Genomic DNA, 19,074 nt, shown 5'->3' with positions numbered 1-19,074 from the left:
GAGTTGTATGCATAACAATGTGTACAAAAGATGTACACGTTCCTACATTCATAGAGAGGACCTGGGGTGTACATAGGAGGTGCATTCTAGGGGGAAGGAAAAAGAGTGAGCCATGTAAGGAAAATTTTCATGTCCCACTAGTAGAAAGCTTCAGTTCATGTTGCATTTATTGGTCATAAATGCTTAGCTTGACCCCAGTAGTGGGGTTACTTACTGAGTATTTTATACTCACCATTTCTCATGTTTATGTTTCAGGTAAGGGCAAGGACGTACTGGCGAATGACAAGAGAAATCCTTGAACGAGCCACTAGGGACCAGTTTTATGCTTCCGCTCATGATATTTAAATTTCTTTCCGTGTTTTTCAACTTTCAATTTGATGTTTGAAACTTACTATTAAGATTTGTTTTTAAACCTACTTATTATCATTTATAATTTATGGATACCCTATCGTCTATGTTTTAATATCTGAATTTAATGAAGGTCTTTTGAGTTCAACTTATTTATTTAGCATTTATTTCACTATAAAAGGATGTTGTTTTAAGTTCCATGCATGCATGTGTTTAGTAACAGCCTAACTTGAGTCCTAGGGGTCGGGTCGTTACAAATAATTTTGGCCCAACTGTACTTACGAGCAATTTTTGAAGGGTGATCGTACTGTTGATTGGTTATATCCAGTGGACACATCAATATATCTGTAGTGTGAAGAGTGCAACTGTTAGTCTTTATTGAAGTGAATGGTCTTTAATGAAGTGCCCAAAATGGTAGGCTTGTTGAGTCAGCGATTTGGCCACTCTCACCCATACAAATCAAAGGGTTGCCTTCATAGGCAAGAGTTCACAACTCACTCAGGATTCATATCGCATTACCTATGTTTATCCTGGTGAAATGTAATTCTCCATTATGAACGACGTCATATAATGAGACTAAATATTTCGTGGTCCGGTCTTATACAAACTCATTTGTATAGAATATCCCCGCTCACATGTCTCCACATGAACGATCAAAATCAGATCATTTGTAGCACTTTACAATAATTTTGACATCTAAAAAGCGGGTCATACTCGTAGTGTCATCAGGATAAAGTATCCAACCTTATCCATCTACTACAGACCATTTAGGTTATCACTTAAATATGATCCATCCGTATGTCCCTACATAATGTTTAAGCTACAAGATAACCTTTAATGTTAGTTTATTGGTTTGTAGTTAATGCAACTAGTTTTAAAATAAAACATCATATACTTTATTACATAAATAAAATGTTTGTACAATACAATTACAAACTATAGGATCCTACAAGATTTAGGGCATCAACCCCAACAATATAGAAATAAACGTATGATAGACGAAGATAAAGTTATTTCAGCAGCTATCAATTTGCAATTTGATTAGCAACTCTTATTTACTTTTAGGGATTAGGAAGAAAATGTTGTATGCGATAAGATTAAGAAGAAGAAGAAAATATTGCATGATGGATAGTGATACAAATGTATCACTGTCTATCACTACACAGTTATACATAACTCAATTCAAAACAAAACAATTATCAATTGAAATCTCTATTAGATAAAACTTGATAGGTAAAACTCTATCTAATAGTCAGTGATAGAACACAAACACAACTCATTGTGAATATCAGCGATAGACAGCGACAAAGATTTATCACCATCCTTGATAGACATTAATAGAACTCTATCACAACGATTTATTTCGATCAATTGAATTTGAGATGAAACAGTTAAATTTCAATAATTGAAGAAAAAGAAGAATAAGATCAACTAGAAAATAACAAAAAGATCACTAAAAAGAAGATAGACTAAAGAAAAAGAAGAACAACTTATTAAATTTCAATTGATTGTGGAAGAAAAACAATATTATCAATTCGATTTGAAGAAGAAGAAGCTAAACACATATAGTGAAAACATTCTGAAAAACCTAACAATTGAAGAAGAAGAAGAAGAACGTACCAATAACAAGGCAATTGCATGATCATCCTCTTTGATTTTTCTGTGAAGCAATCAAATGTTGGTGAATAAACTAAATAATCAAATTTTGGTGAATACGTGATAATTAGAGGAGGAAGAAGAAGTCAGTGGCAATAATAATTTCGAGTGAAGATGTGAAAATCAGAAGGAGAAGACGAACTTTGCGATGATGCGAAGACCTGAAAAATCGGACGATGGAGAAGAATAAATCACGCGAATTTCAAATTAAGAAAGGATAGTTTCTGATATTTTGAAAAAAAATAAAAATAAAAACATTTTCCAGTGTCCTAACTTATTTTGCTATATGTGAAAATAGTTTGCTATTTTTTCCATCTATAACAATCCCTAAAATGAAGCATAGAAGTATAGAATTTAAAATTTTAAATAAGGATAAGCATTGAATGGTTACTTAAGTAGACTAGAAAAACCAACTTTTAAAGGTGATAGACTAGAAAAAGTAGACTCACAATAAAGTCAATAAATTTCACTCTATTTTTAAAAAAGTGAGTTGGCATGACACACAATAGAATATACAAAATTTTCTATACAAGCAAAGTATATGAAATTTTGCCTAAGCCCCAAAATAAGCATAAAAGAACCAAGAAAAAGGACCCTCCGCATTAAAGCTAGAAAATGTGATGCGTGGAAAATTACTGGCTTATGGCGCGAGTAAGCGCGGGCTTCAAACGGCGCCACGTCATCATTGAATTTCGAAGAAAGCTAAACAAAAATAAAAATAATAACCAAAGCGAAAAGTTTCGGCATCGCCAGGTACACGCAAAGCATATCGCTGATTCTTTCTCTTCGCGGCCTCCATCGCTCTCACTGAATCACAACTCAGTACCTATAAATACACCCAATCAACGTTCGGCTCTCGAGCCGTCGTCATTCTTCTCTTCCCTGTCGAAGCCCTAGAGTTTCTCCTCTCGCAGCCTTCAACTTTGCAAAGGTAGATTCTATTCATATTTTCTTGTTTGACTGTTGATGCGTTGTTTGACTGTTCTTGTTTTGTGTTTCGTTTGGATGAATGTAGATTCGCGAATTCATTTTGTTTATTCTTCTGCTTGTATCTTCGTGAAGTTGACTGTTGATTTTTCTAGTCTACTTTTTCATCACGTGGCGGCGGCGGCGGCGGCTTAGCAATTTCAATAGGACTTTTGTTTCTCTATTAACAAATCAATATGTTCCGAAATTCTTATCGGTTTCTTTTCTTTATCATCGTTTGCGAGTTCCTTGCTGCTGAACGCATTCAGCTTTATCGTTTGATTGTTTGTTCTTCATCTATTTAGTGATTTTCTGTTTACCGCAGACTTAGCCCGAAATATTCGCCAGCTATGTCGAGGAAGATGCTCATAGATGGGGAACTGAGCCATCAGGCCGAAGTGGAGGAACACTATGACTTTGATTTATTCGTTATTGGAGCAGGAAGTGGTGGTGTTCGTGCTAGTAGATTTTCAGCTAGTCATGGAGCGAAGGTTACATATATTGACTTATTCTGAAGAGTGCATTAGTTTAGTTTCACGTGTATATTGATGATTCATTTATGGTCATATGTGTAGATTTAACTATCGATATCGTTAACATTTTATATGCTCTTTTCTGCAACTGTTATTCTTATTTGGTATATCTTTTGAACGGATTGATTGCTAACCACTTGCTAATTACATGTGAAAATATGTTGGAAGGTTGGCATCTGTGAACTTCCATTCGATCCAATCAGCTCAGAAGTAGTTGGAGGAATTGGTGGAACGTATGTTGTCCTTCTAAGTGCTCAAAATCTTTTTTATTGTTTTTACAAAGTTGATATAGGAGTCACTAAATATTCTTTATCATGTTTTATCTCATTTGGCAATTTAGGTGTGTCATTCGTGGCTGTGTACCCAAAAAGATTCTAGTGTATGGTGCATCATTTGGTCCTGAGCTTCAGGTTAGAATGTAATTTTTGTAAATTTAATTATAAATGCAATAGTGTTCACTAGTTTTTGTTAGACTCATGGCAACATTTATTTTATTAAAGTCACTCTCCAAATGCACCCTAAAGTCATATTTCATGTCAATAAAAAAATATTTTGTTCTGTAAACGTGAATATTGTAAATAAAGCATGTGTTGTGTTGTGTAGGATGCTCGAAGTTTTGGTTGGGATGTGAATGAGAAAGTAGATTTTGATTGGAAGAAACTTTTACGAAAGAAGGTATGTATGTTACTTAAAGTTGATGTTTTGCATGTGACCTCTATCAATTTCAAAACAAACCATATAGAGTTTGTTTTTTCAATGAAGTACATAAATTCATTTTGAATAAGATTTCTTGGGTATATCTACATAGAGACCTGGACGGTAACTAGGTCTAAGTGGGTTTCCAAAGGTTGCAAGTCCTTAATAAATGTTTTGAATTAAACTTAAGTTCTTTCCATGACTTAATGATAATACACCATCAGTGCAAGTCTGATAGGAAGAAAGGTAGTTAATCCTCTCCAGTTCAAGCAAAGTTATCTGTCTCTAGTTTCTTCCCCTTTTCTTGTGTCTCTTTTTAGAATTTTTGCATTTTGAAACTTTGATGGCGAACAGAAAAAAGTTGTTAATCCCGATGTGCAAAACTGGGAGTTGTGCATTTGATCTCCATGTTTCTTAAAATATTTTGAGAATGTGGCATTTATAGACAAAGCATAATGGTGACCTGCATTCCCCCCAAATGAGATCAAATGCTGGAAAGTCGGAACTTTTTTCCTCTCCTCGTTCTTCTTCTCTTTTATAAGAAACAAATTTTATTGATGTATGAAATTATGAAAGTAGGGCTTGTCCCTGGAGCCAAATGTATGTTTTAGTTGTTTAGGATACAATTTTCAGTTACGTCCAATTTATCATTTCTTATGGCACACATGCCTTTCTCAGACTATTGGCAAAGATTAAGAGTATCTGTTCTTTTCATTTCTTCTAGCACACATTGTTGCTCTCCCTAGTAACACTTCTAGTAACCAGTAAGGAATTGTATTTGTGCCCTTTTATTTTATTAATTCATATACCGGTTTTTCTTGTCTAATATGGAATCATATACTTCTGTTAACTTTTGAACTGCAGACAGATGAGATAGTCCGATTAAATGGAATTTACAAGCGTTTACTGACTAATTCAGGAGTAAAAATGTATGAAGGAGAGGGAAAGATTGTTGGTCCACATGAAGTTGAGGTGACACAACTTGATGGTACCAAAATATGCTATTCAGCAAAGCACATACTGATTGCAACTGGCAGTAGAGCTGTCATTCCTGATATTCCCGGGAAGGTAGCAGGCTGCTCTCTCTCTCTCTCTCTCTCTCTGTTTCCTTTTCTTTTCTCTCTGTTGAACGGAATTACTTGACGTCACCTTTTAATAATAAGTATCTGATGCTATCCATTTCTGTGGAGAAATTTGCCGACTTTTGTTGTTTTAAATGCTTATGAAGAAATTGCGTACATGTATATATCCTGAATTTGATATTAAATTTTCGTGTAAGTTAAATTCTTTGTCAACATTTTCTTAAAACAATCTTTTCATTATTAGAAGTGTTAATTCCTAAGGAGACCTGAAATTCTGTTTGTTTATTTTATTTGATTTCCTTAACCATTTTCTCCACATCTTTTATATTGGTCTATCTAGTTGTCTATTGCCTAATGGAGATGAGAGAGAAATATATAATGTGAATTATGTTCTGATACGACTTCGATCTATACGCACTAAAAGTCTTAGGGGTTTTGAGAAGTTATGTGGTCATGCTGATCAAGAAAGTTGCACACATGAACAGTGATTTAAATTCAGTAAATTGCTTTAGGGATTTGATTGGACATTATTGTATTCACATGACTGTCGTTCTAGGTATGAAAATTATGCTATCTGTGTACCCATTTGTTCATAAACGTGGATTCTTACTGCCAATTGGTTGCAGAGTAATGCTATACTTTCAACTGAGGAGTTTTTTGTATGGATATACAATTCAATTTATACCTTATCTGTCATTAAATTCCACATATTTGGCTCCATTTTATATCTAATTTTTCTTTTCCGTTTGCAACTTTGAGGACTTAAACCATTGTGTGAACATTTATTGACATGAATGCTGGTTGTATTTGCTTTAGCATATCAAGTATCTGAGACCTTGATGCACCTTTTTTGTCTGGTAAATGTGGGCTTACTTTTGGAGAACTTTTGGTTCTGCCGATGCTATTCTCTTGAGGCCCAATCATTGGATTTAATATTTTCCTCTTACTTTACTGTTGAAAATTTCTAGGAGTGGGGGATAACATCCGATGAGGCTTTGAGTCTAGAGGAGTTGCCTAAGCGTGTCGTGGTGCTTGGAGGAGGGTGCGTTCTCTCTCTCTCTCATCAATACATCTTCATCGTGTTTTTTGATGGAGGATCATAACTTCTTTTCTGTTGTTAGGTACATTGCTGTTGAATTTGCTTCGATCTGGAATGGTATGGGTGCTAAAGTTGACCTATGTTTTAGAAGGGAACTTCCGCTAAGGTATAACACACCTTATTCCATGCTCTTTAACCCTTTTAATGATTTTTGAAGGATCAAACTGCCTCATACTTAGATACAGATTGTAGAAACTGTATGATGTGGTGCAGTGGTTGCTGTTGTCTTCTTCAACTCTAATAACCATTGACCATTTTCCCTTTGGGACCAATTATTGACGAAGACATTCAAACATGATCCCAAAACAAAAAATAACAGGAAATAAAAGACGAAAAAATATGACCATGTGGATGCATCTGATAGGAATCAAATAGAAACCTCTTAGTAGATTCAAAGAAGCCCGAAAGCAGTACAAACTGTTCTTCCTCCCACTCTCGAGAGAAGAAAGATAAAACAGTTTCCCGCCTACAAGACTGCATATAACACCCCCCCCCCCCCCCCCCCCCCCCCCCCTATCTCTCTAACTGTCGGTGGTTCTAGTAGGTTCCACTACTAGAAGGTATTTCTCCCCCAATAACCATCTCTTTACCCTTCCTACCCTTGTGCTCATACTTATATATAACTGGTGGCCTAACAGCATCCTGATACTATCAATGGCTATGTGCTGGTGTCTTTATTATGTTATGCTACTGCTCTAGGATACTATGATTAAAAACGTTATATTTCAGAGGTTTTGACGATGAAATGAGAGCAGTGGTTGCAAGGAACCTGGAAGCCAGAGGAATTAATATGCACCTAAGAACAAATTTGACAGAAGTACTTTCCATGATTTCTTGCTCTTTTGACCTATTTTAAATGTTTCATTTGTACGCATTTAAGAAGATAATACTGGTCCCAATTTTCTGTGAACTCAGTTGATAAAAACAGAGGACGGAATAAAAGTTATCACAGATCATGGCGAGGAGTTGTTGGCAGATGCTGTGTTGTTTGCGACTGGTAGTTATCTCCTCACTTTTAATAACCTCTTGAAAAAAATATTGCACTCATCTGTATTTTCCTTGAGGTCGTGAATGGTGTCTATTTTATGAAAAGTAGGAGGCAATTTGATAGAACCAGCAAGAGAGAGAATAATAGAATCTAGACTTTACAGACTTTATTTGCAATGGCTTAAATTGTATGATCCTGAATTCTAAATAAGAATGTGCCAAATGATTCGCTAGAGATTCAGATTAATAAATCTTGGGTTAAAAAGAAAAAAAAAATGTTTGGGTCAAAATTACTAGAGAGATTCAGATCAATAAACCTTGGATGATGCAACCAGTCACCACAAGGTTTTCAGTTCAGCCTCAAAACTGAAGCACTGCAGTTGGATTAAACTAGAGCTGATGTTCTAGATGGGGGTTACCTGGAGCTGGAAAGGTAGTGAGGGAAGGGAGATTTATGGAGTACAGCCTTTAAATCATTTACCAGATGAGCGAGTAAATGAATGGTTCAGTGGTTAAATGGTTGAGTTGTGAACCCTTGAAGCATAAATGTTGTAGGTTCCAACCATATTGGTGTCCTATTGAGTATCAATATGATTTTTCCTAACATCAAAATGTTATAGAGTCAGGTAGTTTTCATGTAGGTTAGTCGAGGTCTGCTTCAAGTAAGTGGCCCCGAATACTGCACAATTATAATAGAAATGAATACTTGTTTGTTTTATAATTTGACAACTTCATCTGCATGAATATCTGTAGTCAGAATTAGTCCCTAAGTTTGTTGTATGGAGTTTTAGGATGAGATTGACCGGATTAATGTTAATTTCTGGTTGTAGAGTGCTTTTAAATGTTTGGTGGTTCTCTCAACTCTCAAGTATGACATTGTTATTTGCATGATACGTTGATAAGTGACGAGTTTGTTACAGGTCGTGCTCCTAATTCAAAAAGATTAAATTTGAAAGCAGTTGGTGTCGAAGTTGATCGTCACGGTGCTGTGAAGGTCATATTATCTATCTTGCCCTTTTTTACTATTGCATATTGTTTTCGCGGCCCACTGGGTTGTTGGTCTTGTTAGCTTCCTTTTTTTTTGTTGGCTCGTTTTGTTTTTGGCTTTCCATTTTTTGTATTGTGCTTGTTTATTAAACATTCGTTCTAATTCATGTTGCTTTTTTGGTTAAACAAAATGCACATTTTTTTCGAAATCTTTTTAAAAAACTGCATCTGCTTCATGTTGCCATCTAATTGTCACCTATAAAGATCTGAATGTGATTCTTCTCCTCTAAACTGATAGTTGGGGCAGCTAGTCTTTCATCTGTAGGTTATTGCACACCTGGGATGTTGACCTAGAAATATTTATACGACTGAGTGTTGAGTGCTGCTATAAAACGTGAAAAGCTGTAATTAGGGAACGTAAGAAAGGTGAAATATGAGTTGTGACATTTATATCTGCTAATATGCCTAATCTAGTTACCAGCTAATATGCCGCCAAGCTCATAATAATTTGTGCAGATGGAGACTTTGAATGGAAAAGAATTGGAACTAGCTACTTTCACCTGACCAAGCTGCTTTAGCTAGTTTTGATGATTTTAACGAACGGAAGTTTCCTTTTAATCCATTTAAACTACCCCTTGTAAAATGAAAATGGTATTTAATGAATTAAACTACCCCATTGGATGGACTGTATTTTTATCCTGGGCAGATTTGTGGTGTTTGCCACGTTTACTCATTTGGTGTGCCGTTAGCTTAATTCTTCATTGGATGATCAGTATAGTTATGTTGAATGGGATTATCCGTTTTCATTCACTTATTGTGCATGCCATTATAAGGAATTCTTTGGCTTGTTTCTGTTCTTACTAGTATAGGAAGTTACAAAAATGTTTCCCCCGTCCAGGTTGATGATTATTCACGCACGACTGTACCTAGTATCTGGGCTATTGGAGATGTTACTAATCGAATGAATCTTACGCCTGTGGCTCTAATGGAGGGATCATACTTTGCTGTATGTATTGTATTGTTTTCTTTCGATATTAATCTATTAAACCACTGCTCCTTTCTCATGAATATTTTAAATATTAGTCCTGTTAATTCTGATGGCACTTCAATCCTATATTTCTTTTTCTATTTATTTGCAGAACACTGTTTTTGGTGGTGAACCTACCAAACCGGACTACAATTTTGTACCCTATGCCGTATTCTGGTAAGAAATTGCTGTCTTTTAATAGAATTTTTGTTGTTATATTCCAATAATTTGTCTGTATTTCAAATGCAAATTGAGGATTATGTCCATTAACATTTGTGTACCTGCTCGAGGAAAATAGTATGTTCATAACACTAAATTTAACGCAAATAAGTCAGCTGCTGCAAATATTGAATAGGTCACTTGATTGAAGAATATAATCTGCTCAATCTTGCCAGAAAAATAGTGGTTTCTTCCCCTCTTTTTTTTTGTGTTTGTGTTTGTGTGTTGGGTAGTGGGGGTTATATGGTTAACAACCATTCACTAAAATGGTTTTACAATCAAGAAACCACAAAAGCCAAAGGACTTCTAAAATTTTCACTCCAATATGTATAAATCTAGGGAAGGTTCTTGAAATCCTTATGTTGGGAGAAATGAAGAGGAAAAGAGCAAGATATAAGGGAGATCATTATGTCCGTCTAGACTTTTGTTTCTGTTACATGTTGAATTGAGTTCTTATTTATTGTTAGATTGATATCTAAGTATGCATTATTCAGTTGCACATGCTTCTATTAAAGTACTTTCCAGCGAACATTTTATTGTAAGCTCATCACTAATCCATCAATTTATTCTACTCGATTGCAGTATTCCTCCTCTCTCTGTTGTGGGCCTAAGTGAAGAAGAAGCTGTAGAGAAGGCAAAGGGTGACATTCTGGTGTACACATCTTCGTTCAATCCAATGAAGAATACAATCTCTGGGTACGTAAAACTTATTTAGATCAAAACTCGAATAAATCAATAATATTACCATGCAATCATTGATGTGTGGTGATTATGGGTGAGATTTGATTGTGACTGAAACTGTAGTCCTCAATTTGACATACCTTTCCATTTCTTGATGAATATGCTATCCAGAAAAATGTGTTCTAAGGCCTAACTTTCTTAGGGTACCAATTTAAATTCCCAATTAACTCAAGTTAATTAATACATGAAAAACCAGAACAGAAGAATGGTACCTGAATACTAATGCAAATCAATTACGTAGTTTATCTTTAACATTACTCTTTGTATGAAAGGAATTTCTAATTGCCATCTAGGCGTTTGGGAAGTGGCTTTTATATTTTCTCAAACTATCATTTGAATCAAACCATTTTCTAGTGACATGCTCACTTGGGCAGTTAGTCTGAGCTCCTCGGTGTGATTAATATTTTAGTTGATACACTTTCTTAATTATGGGCAATTTCTTGTTACTTATATGCAATATGCAATTCTGATTATGTTATAGCCGACAAGAGAAGACAGTCATGAAGCTCGTGGTTGATGGCGACACACAAAAGGTCCTTGGTGCATCGATGTGTGGTCCTGATGCTCCTGAAATTATGCAGGTACTTTTTGTAATTAATTTAGAAAATATGGTCTTATTTGCCACACTCTATTATAGGACTAGTATTTCATTTACTTCTTAAAAAATGGACCAAACAAGTAAGACTTGGGCCAGGCACTGCCGATCCTTAACTTTTCCATTTATTTGTGATTCATAATAAAGTTGAAGTTTGGTTTGCAACATTTACATGGCATGGCTCGTTTCAGGGAATCGCTGTCGCTCTTAAATGTGGAGCAACCAAGCAACAGTTTGATAGCACTGTAAGTTTTCATCTAATCTCCTTTGCCCTTATAGGATATAACTTCTAGAATAATTAGAAAATGATGATTTTTCAAGCACTCATAATATTATTAAACAAAGAATATGGTAGTTTGCTTCGAATTCCAATGATCTTGTTTGCCCTTATTTACGGATGGAGTGGAGAGAGGTCCTCCTGGTTAGTCAAGGTTGTAAGTAGCGGTAAGTTAGGCTTATTTGGAATAACTTTCCAAGGACTTAGAATAGGAGTTTTAAAGTGTTAAAAAATGTGATTTTAAAATGCCCTTAACGACAAGCATTGAAGCATTCTCAAGTGTCTTTAAAGTTTTCCAGAAATAATTTTGAACTCGTATTTAAGCATTGGAACTTGAAACAGGTCGGAATACACCCATCTGCGGCAGAGGAGTTCGTGACGATGCGAAGTGTAACTAGGCGAATTGAAGCAGGTAGCAAATTGAAAACAAACCTTTAAACCCACACCCACATTTTACTGGAGCGTTACAAGATGCCACGTCTCGATGGTAAGTAAAATATGGTTCTGGTTTTGTTAATTTGCAGAAATGTCACTACGGGCATATATAGATCAAATTATATATAAATAGTTTTTTTTTTTTATTTATTTGGTTGGAATAAGAAGTTCGCCAGGTCAAAATATGTGAGCCTGGGGTTATTAGTTATTATTTATAATGGGGCTTTTTTCTTTTTTTACCGAACTAAGTTGGTAATATTTCGGTTAAATGTGTAAATTTTTACTGGATTACTTCCTTAGATTATTTTATATTGTTGTCAAAGAGTTTCTAGGTTCTGGATATCTCCTCCATGTGGAGTTCACTCGTTGGTTTATCCGGTTTGAAAGGTATAATTTGTGTTTGTTTTATTTGTTTGTAATTTTCGAAATTCGTTTTGCGAAGTTTGGTTGTCTTGGTAACTTTTCTTAATTGATAAATTTTAGTTCAGTCTTTAAATTTTGATTAAGTTTACCTTTTCCCTTTAGCTGTTTGTTTACCTGTCGGCTGCCCTACTTATAATCAATGAATTTTTGAAAAAAAAAATTATAAAATAAAAAATATACTTAACATTTAAGGATATAGTCATGAATTATTTTTATGACAATCTATGGAAATGTTGACATATCAGCAAAAGAAAAAAATCATGTCTAACTTTTTGTTATTTTAAGCCCCGTGTGATATTATTTTGTTTTTACTTTTCATTTTTGAAAATGAAGCACATGGATATTGCTTTCATATCCAAATTTCTTCTCTTATCTCCTTTTCATCAATAGTTTAAAAAATCAAACAAATTTTTTAGAACTAAAAATAATATTTTAAAATATTATTATTATTAATATTATTTTGAAGTTAAAATTCAACAATTTTTCTTAAGAAAGATGGAAATCATTTGAAATAGGTTTAATTTTAAAAAACAAAAACAAAAAAAAATCTTATGATTACCAAATGGGATTTTCAACTTTCTTTTTTAAATATTTTTTATATCTTTTTTAAAAAAGTGCATATTTGATTTATTATTAAATGAGTTTTTGTTTTCTAATGGGAAAAAATATACATACTGTGAATTTTATACTTAGATTAAATAGTTAAATATGTTTTGATTTTATTCTCTATTTTGTGAAAACTAGTTTTTTTACTACCTGTGATTTTGAGAATATTTATGGTTTTAATTACAAATTGTTTTTGCAATTTTTTAAATCAAAATTATTCTAAATATGCGAATTATTTTATACGTTCCTTAATCGACGTGGCAAAAAAAATTCAGAGATTGAAAAGAATGCTTTCATGCATATCTTTTCATCTCTATTATTCTCAAATCTTTAAATAATTTGATTTTGGTGCATAAAAAATTACTCGAGCCTTTTCTTAAAAAAAGAGAATGGGCTTATTTTAACTTTTGGTACTAATTATTTCACAAGAATCTTGTACGTTTCAAAACCAAACATGTCAAAAAAATTTGTTAAATAATTTATGAAAGGGTCATGGTAAGAGTCGAAATAACTTCACTGAGGTTGGAAATTAAAATGAAACGGGAATCAGAATTCAAATTTAGATTTTCTACATTTACAAACTTGACAGTCTTGAACTTGAAAAAAATGATAAATTTAGTCTCAATGCCGATTGCATTTTTGGGATGATCGAGGAAATATGAAGTGGACAGGTGCGAAATTACGGATTTAATTTCTTAACTCGAATGTTTTATTTATTTGGTTCATTAACTTTCTTATATTTATTAAGTTCATAAAATTTGAATGGAATATATCCTTCCAATTACATGAGTTTTAAACTCAACCTATCTATTCGTAAGGTAAATTAGCAAGCACTGCATGATCTACAACATTGATAGCAGAAACTATCTAAATAAGAAATTAATAGTATCTTCGGGTGTTATTTTAAAATAGTTAAATATCATTTTTGTCAGTAAAATTACTATGAAATACGTCTTTGATCCTCAAGTTAATTTAATATTTAACTTTACACTTTTTAATGCAATTTCAAATCATCAAAAATAAAGTGATTTCAACAATTTTAAAATTATTCCAAAATATGTCATAAGAATCGAATTTGTCTAAAAATAGAATATAAATCATGGAGAATTAATTCTAAAATAGGAGAAACTTAGATCAGTTGACTAGATAACTCTATAGACTAAACAACTCTTTTTTCTTTTCTTTTTTTTCTTAAAGAAAAATTAAAAGCTCTCTAGCATTAACATTCAGGACAAATTAAGACTACTTACAGTCATAATGCAATCTTCTATTGAGTTTTTTAATCTTTAAAATTATCTAATAGCCCTAACGTAAGTACAGGATAATCTGAATACTTTCCCTCGTAGAATTGATAATAATGTCCATTATCCCCCCGACTTTTGTAGCCTATCATGGGTACTTTAGAACCCATAAATCTGCCCAATTATAATGCCAAGGTGGAGTTTTTTTTTTTTTATTTATTATTTTATTTTTTATTACAACTATGGTGGGGGTTAAAAAGATTATTACATCGTCTTATTTTTACTGTATATATATAATATAGATTCGAAAGAGGTATAACAAAATTGAATAAGAGCTTAATAAGTAAATAATTAAGAGCCGTTATTTACAACGGATAAGTAATCATACCTACGTAACTGTCTTCCCTTCGCATACGTCGCATATTATATAACCAGCGCCTTCGCAATACGGACATTTTGCTCCTTCATCCACCCATTCCAGAAACTGCATCAATACAACCGAATCAATTCTTTTTTTCTCTCACAAAATTACCAGAGAAATATTCACCCATATCTTAAAACTTAGGGAATGGAAATGGGTGCACGAGTGATTTCACCTGTGGTTCGATATTTGGCTCACCACTTCCGTCGCATTCTGAGAAAATAAAACTGGTTGATTATCGAAAATGACGCGAGTAGAATTTCAAGAGCATTCAATTTGTGCGTGTGCACGTGTGAGCAACAAATTGAAGCTAGTTCAACAAGTGGGGTAGGGGATTTGAATCTCTGACCTCTAGACCTAGATCAAGAATATATGTTTTAACCAATTAAATTATGTTCATATTAAAGTTAAAAACGGTTTTATACACATCTTTTTAGTTAATACTTCTAGAGACTCATCAAATGTCATAACAGAGTTTCTAAATATGCTTGGTCTTGAAGTGTTTTTAGAGCCTATTATGTTTGTACAACAGATAGAATAGGTCCTCTTGAACTAAGGTATTAGTGGTAAAGTCTTCTTAAAATATGACAAATACTTCCAAGACTTTTTACTAGAACATTAGATAATCCAATCATACCCGGCTCAGTACTTGGAATTAGTTCAATTTATTTTCTACACATTCAAATGTCTAAATTTAATCTTAGTATTTTGAACTAATCTTAAATTTAACAAGTTTCAAAATATAAAGATCAAAGTAGTATTTTAACCTAAAAAGAAAAGAAAAGAAGGCACTTAAAACATATGATCGGTAATCATGTACCTGAGCATAACAGACGACCCTCCCCACGACAAGTCAGACACTTGGTAGATATGTCTTTGGTTTTGCCGTCAGAAGCTTTTCCATTTGAACTATGAAGTCGTGCGGGGTCTTCCCATCGGTTCTCTCCTATGAGAAAAACTCGCTGTTGGGAAACATCAAAACTTTCACTACCTTCTTTAATTACTGTCTTCTGGATCTCTGATATTTCAGTTATTGAATTAATAACAGTTCCATTTTCACTTCCCTGCAAAAGAAGAAAAAGCACCGAGTAGAAGAACAATATTCAGAATGCAAGCATTTAGATCCTATTTCATAACTATTTGGTTTTTTTAGTTATGGCTTCTGAAAATGAAGCTTATAAATACTACTTCAATTCACAAGTTCCTATGTTTTGTTATCTACTTTCTACTAATGTTTTAGAAACCAAGCTAAGTTTTGATAACTAATAAAAGTAGTTTTCAAAAATCTGTTTTTGTTTTAGAATTTGACTAGAAATTCAACTGGTGAACATCATAATTGAAAAACAGTTTAAGTACTATTTTGATTCCTAAACTTTGAATCTTGTTCTACTTTAGTCCTTAAACTTTCAAAAACGTCTATTTTAATTCTTGAACTTTTAAAAAGTGTTCATATAGGTCCTTGCTGTTAAGATTCTGTTAACTTTTAAGGATGAAATCTATTTAAAGATGAAATTACATTCAACATGGATTAAGCAAGATGAAGGTGAAGTAAAATGTCAATGACCAATGCGTCCAAATAGTGAATCAGTCAAAATCTAGAACCCAAAATGACTTTTGAAACTCTATACAAATCGCTTTACCATCTAATTTAAATTTGAAACCCTAGATTTTTTTAGCATGATTAACTTATTTGGCAACATAGTTATCCAAAAATACAAGTCATCTCACTTAAGAGTTAATAGAATTTTAGTAGTAGGGAGCAAAGTAATTTTTAAAAATTTAGGAACTAGAATGGTTGTTTTTGAAAGTTTAGAGACAAAAATATAACAAGATTCAAACATCACGACCAAAATAGGTTTTAAACTTTGAAAAATGATAGNTATTTGAAAAAGAAACCCTACCCATCCGAGCCTAATATTCAGTGTCAGACAAAACAGTAATCCTACAACTGCCAACACTTAAAAGATAAAATGACGAAAAAATTTGCCTACGAGTTCATTGAAAGTAAAATTGACCCCCAAAAAAAAAAAAAAAAAAAAAAAAAAAAAACAATAACCACAAGATGATTAACATCAAATTCTGTGAGAGAATGGTACTTGATTATAAATTTAAATTGTATCAATGGAGCAAATACTTCTTGTATTTGGCTCTTTTATGGCCTTCTTTATGTAAGTCCCAGTATCTTTCATTTTTTTTTCCAATGAAATCAGGTATTTCATAAAAAAAAAAATAAAAAAATAAAAAAATAAAAATGGAGCAGAAACTGCTTCTAGGCTCTCCTTTCGAATAAACCTTGTCAAGAAAAAGTATATTGGAAGGTTCCTAAGCAACGCATTACTTACTTAAAGATATAGGAAGAAAATTGACTGTGGGCTCTCGAGTATCAAATTTATTCTCCAACTAAATCATACAAGACAGACAGTTGCACCCACTAGTTACTTTCCATCTAAGAAAAGAAAACCAAACATCCACTCTATACTTCTATCGACCAGAAAGACATCTGATTATCGACCAGAAAGACATTTGATTCTGATTCAAACACATATATGAAATAAAAAGTTTTCGAACATACTCTCTGATCTGTTGGAATAGTCCCTTTTTCATCTGTTTTGGCATCTGATCCAGCACTCTCAGTCACTTTCTCTTTGTATAAAATCTCAAGAAGGTCTGTAGTCATTATACCATCTTCACGGAAACCTGAGGCGGCCTATTAAATAAAAGTATATACACCATAGCCACACAGTGTCACGGATTGAAAGAATATGGACTTAATCTTCATAAATTTCATTGAATTAGTAAAGAATGAAAGACTACTACCAATTCCAGAGCAATCTTACCTGCCAAGTCTTAACAGCACGCTCAGTTCCACTGGAGAAACTTGAAAATTCCATGTCTTCTTCACCTGAGTAAAATCCTAGCCTCAGCAATGCTTCCTGACATTTCAGTAGAGACAGAACAATACAGAAGCATGTTCTTCAATGATCTTCGTAATAAAAGAAATTAAAACACCTCAATTGCCTAATATCAGGAAAATAACCCTCACAATACCAAAGAAGTCCACAAGATAGAGACTCGATTAAACTGAATTTCATATAACCAAACATATATCTCAACTTCTACCAAAGTGTTCAATCGACTGTGTTCATAAGCCTATCTATCACGTCTAGCAGGATTAAGTTTTGGTCGGCTTCATTCTACTTAATTCTATCCTTTCAAGCAGTAGGCTTCAAATGCATATAACGATCATAAGCAAGTTTGATTTACCAAACAGGTTGCATACGATTAAGAAACTCGATTAAATTCTATCGAAGACAGAAAACCGTAGGAACAAAAGCAGCACAGAACTTAAAACTCGCCTTCTAATATTTGATAGAAGAAATGCATATGTCAAGCAGACCTGCATCGCTAGGACTTCCGCTCCTTCCGAACCAATTCTCAAAGACTTCCTCTCCTTCTTCACCTCCTTCTCCGCCTTACTTTCTTCGGAAAACCTAACGACTTCTTCAACAATTGTCTTCTTCTCTATCTCCACGTCCTCTTCACGAGTACTCTCATCCAACAAAATGCGACCCGCCGTCGGCCCGCTCTCGGCGATCAGATTCTTCTCCTTCAAGACCTGCAACAGGCCGGCGATGTTCGCAATAGTATCCGACACCGAAACCGTTCCTCCTTGAACTGAATTTCGGCGTTCTAACGCTTGAATTTGCAGCTTAAGTTCAGTAATTTCCTGCAGAAGCGACTGGCGTTCTCTGGCCCAACGCTGCTCTTCGCGGATCCACCGTTCCTCTTCGCGAAACCAGCGTTGCTCCTCGCGGAGCCATCGGAGCTCCTCGCGGTCATTGCTAGCGGGATTCAAAGAGCGGCATACGAAGGAATTGGGAAGAGAACGAGATGATGAGAGGTTAGGAGATGAGAAGATTGAGAGAGAAGAGGAGAAGAAGGGGCGAGGAGTGAGATGAAGAGAAGGATTGAGAGGAAGAGTAATGGAGGAAGACATTGAAATCCAGCAGAGAAACTGAAAGGAGAGTGGAAGAAAGAGGAGAAATGGAAGAACGCAGAGAGTTTGAGAAGATGATTTTCCGATGGGGAAAATCTCAGACTGGCCATTTAAAACCACACGTTTTGCGTGAAGCTACTGGCGGGAAATCCCAGACATCAGCCAGCCAAAGCCATATAGCCATACCATCAAATTATTATTATTATTTACTTATTTATTTATTTATAAATTTTTCACTTAAAACTTTTTTTTTATAGAAATCAAACACTATTTTCTTTTTGCTATTTCTGTAAATAGATATTTTCTTTATCTATAAAAATTTCTTTTTTTATTTGATCAGTAATTTTTTTAATTATTATTATTATATATAGGGTAGAAAACCGAATTTTAACTTCAAAATTGATAGTACAACCACCATCATTTTGAAACATACAATTAAAGTAATTGATATCTAAAATTGATTTAGAGTTTGTTTGGATTGATTAGAGAGAAATATTTTTTAAAAAATGTTTTTTATTTAAGTTTTAAAAAAAACGATTCAAAGTACAATTTGAAAGTGTTCCAAAATCTATTTTGAATGGTTCTCAAATAATTCAATTTTTTTCAAAATGACTTATTTTCAAAATTAAAATTTAAAGAATTAAATCAAATACACTCTCGACTATACGTTCAAATCTGTAATAATGTAGGTTTCTATTTGATAATAATTTTTTAACTGTAATAATGTTTTAGTATCAA

General features: G+C 33.7%; 2 protein-coding genes across 4 annotated transcripts; one reads left to right on the top strand and one right to left on the bottom strand.

Moving 5' to 3' along the window:
• Nucleotides 1-2,146: 2,146 nt before the first annotated feature.
• Nucleotides 2,147-18,480, bottom strand: LOC120068367 (protein disulfide isomerase pTAC5, chloroplastic). 2 transcript variants are annotated; one of them, XM_039020109.1, is made up of 7 exons: nt 17,737-18,478; nt 17,177-17,272; nt 16,912-17,046; nt 15,160-15,403; nt 14,515-14,552; nt 14,307-14,402; nt 2,147-2,165 (listed from the first exon to the last, which is right to left on the bottom strand). In XM_039020109.1, exons 1-6 carry the CDS (start codon nt 18,334-18,336, stop codon nt 14,307-14,309), a joined length of 1,209 nt encoding a protein of 402 aa, XP_038876037.1. In that variant the 5' UTR covers nt 18,337-18,478; the 3' UTR covers nt 2,147-2,165. The 2 variants fall into 2 exon arrangements, with proteins under 2 accessions (XP_038876037.1, XP_038876044.1); XM_039020116.1 differs by lacking the exons at nt 2,147-2,165; nt 14,307-14,402; nt 14,515-14,552 and adding an exon at nt 14,635-14,696 and having other exon boundaries at nt 17,737-18,480.
• Nucleotides 2,648-12,076, top strand: LOC120068350 (glutathione reductase, cytosolic). Of its 2 annotated transcripts, XM_039020097.1 has the most exons (17): nt 2,648-2,935; nt 3,296-3,461; nt 3,672-3,736; nt 3,844-3,913; nt 4,107-4,178; nt 5,064-5,267; nt 6,250-6,323; nt 6,403-6,486; nt 7,110-7,197; nt 7,296-7,377; nt 8,288-8,361; nt 9,253-9,360; nt 9,494-9,558; nt 10,183-10,296; nt 10,823-10,922; nt 11,128-11,181; nt 11,556-11,651. In XM_039020097.1, the coding sequence occupies exons 2-17, from the start codon at nt 3,321-3,323 to the stop codon at nt 11,649-11,651; spliced, it is 1,491 nt and encodes a 496-aa protein (XP_038876025.1). In that variant the 5' UTR covers nt 2,648-2,935; nt 3,296-3,320. The 2 variants fall into 2 exon arrangements, with proteins under 2 accessions (XP_038876025.1, XP_038876019.1); XM_039020091.1 differs by lacking the exon at nt 2,648-2,935 and having other exon boundaries at nt 3,321-3,461; nt 11,556-12,076.
• Nucleotides 18,481-19,074: the final 594 nt, after the last annotated feature.

The sequence above is a fragment of the Benincasa hispida genome, chromosome 1 (assembly GCF_009727055.1).
Source record: "Benincasa hispida cultivar B227 chromosome 1, ASM972705v1, whole genome shotgun sequence".
NCBI lineage: Eukaryota > Viridiplantae > Streptophyta > Magnoliopsida > Cucurbitales > Cucurbitaceae > Benincasa > Benincasa hispida.
Note: the sequence above shows the minus strand (reverse complement) of the source record. Positions and strands in the feature narration are given on the sequence as shown.

Excerpts from the sequence above, each read along its gene's own strand:
- LOC120068350 (XM_039020091.1), top strand. The coding sequence starts at position 3,321 with ATGTCGAGGAAGATGCTCATAGATGGGGAACTGAGCCATCAGGCCGAA. Across the intron at positions 6,324-6,402 it reads GTCGTGGTGCTTGGAGGAGG|GTACATTGCTGTTGAATTTG; the intron begins GTGCGTTCTCTC and ends TTCTGTTGTTAG. Across the intron at positions 10,923-11,127 it reads ATGCTCCTGAAATTATGCAG|GGAATCGCTGTCGCTCTTAA; the intron begins GTACTTTTTGTA and ends GGCTCGTTTCAG.
- LOC120068367 (XM_039020109.1), bottom strand. The coding sequence starts at position 18,336 with ATGTCTTCCTCCATTACTCTTCCTCTCAATCCTTCTCTTCATCTCACT. Across the intron at positions 17,273-17,736 it reads CGGAAGTCCTAGCGATGCAG|GAAGCATTGCTGAGGCTAGG; the intron begins GTCTGCTTGACA and ends CTGAAATGTCAG. Across the intron at positions 15,404-16,911 it reads CTATTCCAACAGATCAGAGA|GGAAGTGAAAATGGAACTGT; the intron begins GTATGTTCGAAA and ends CTTCTTTTGCAG.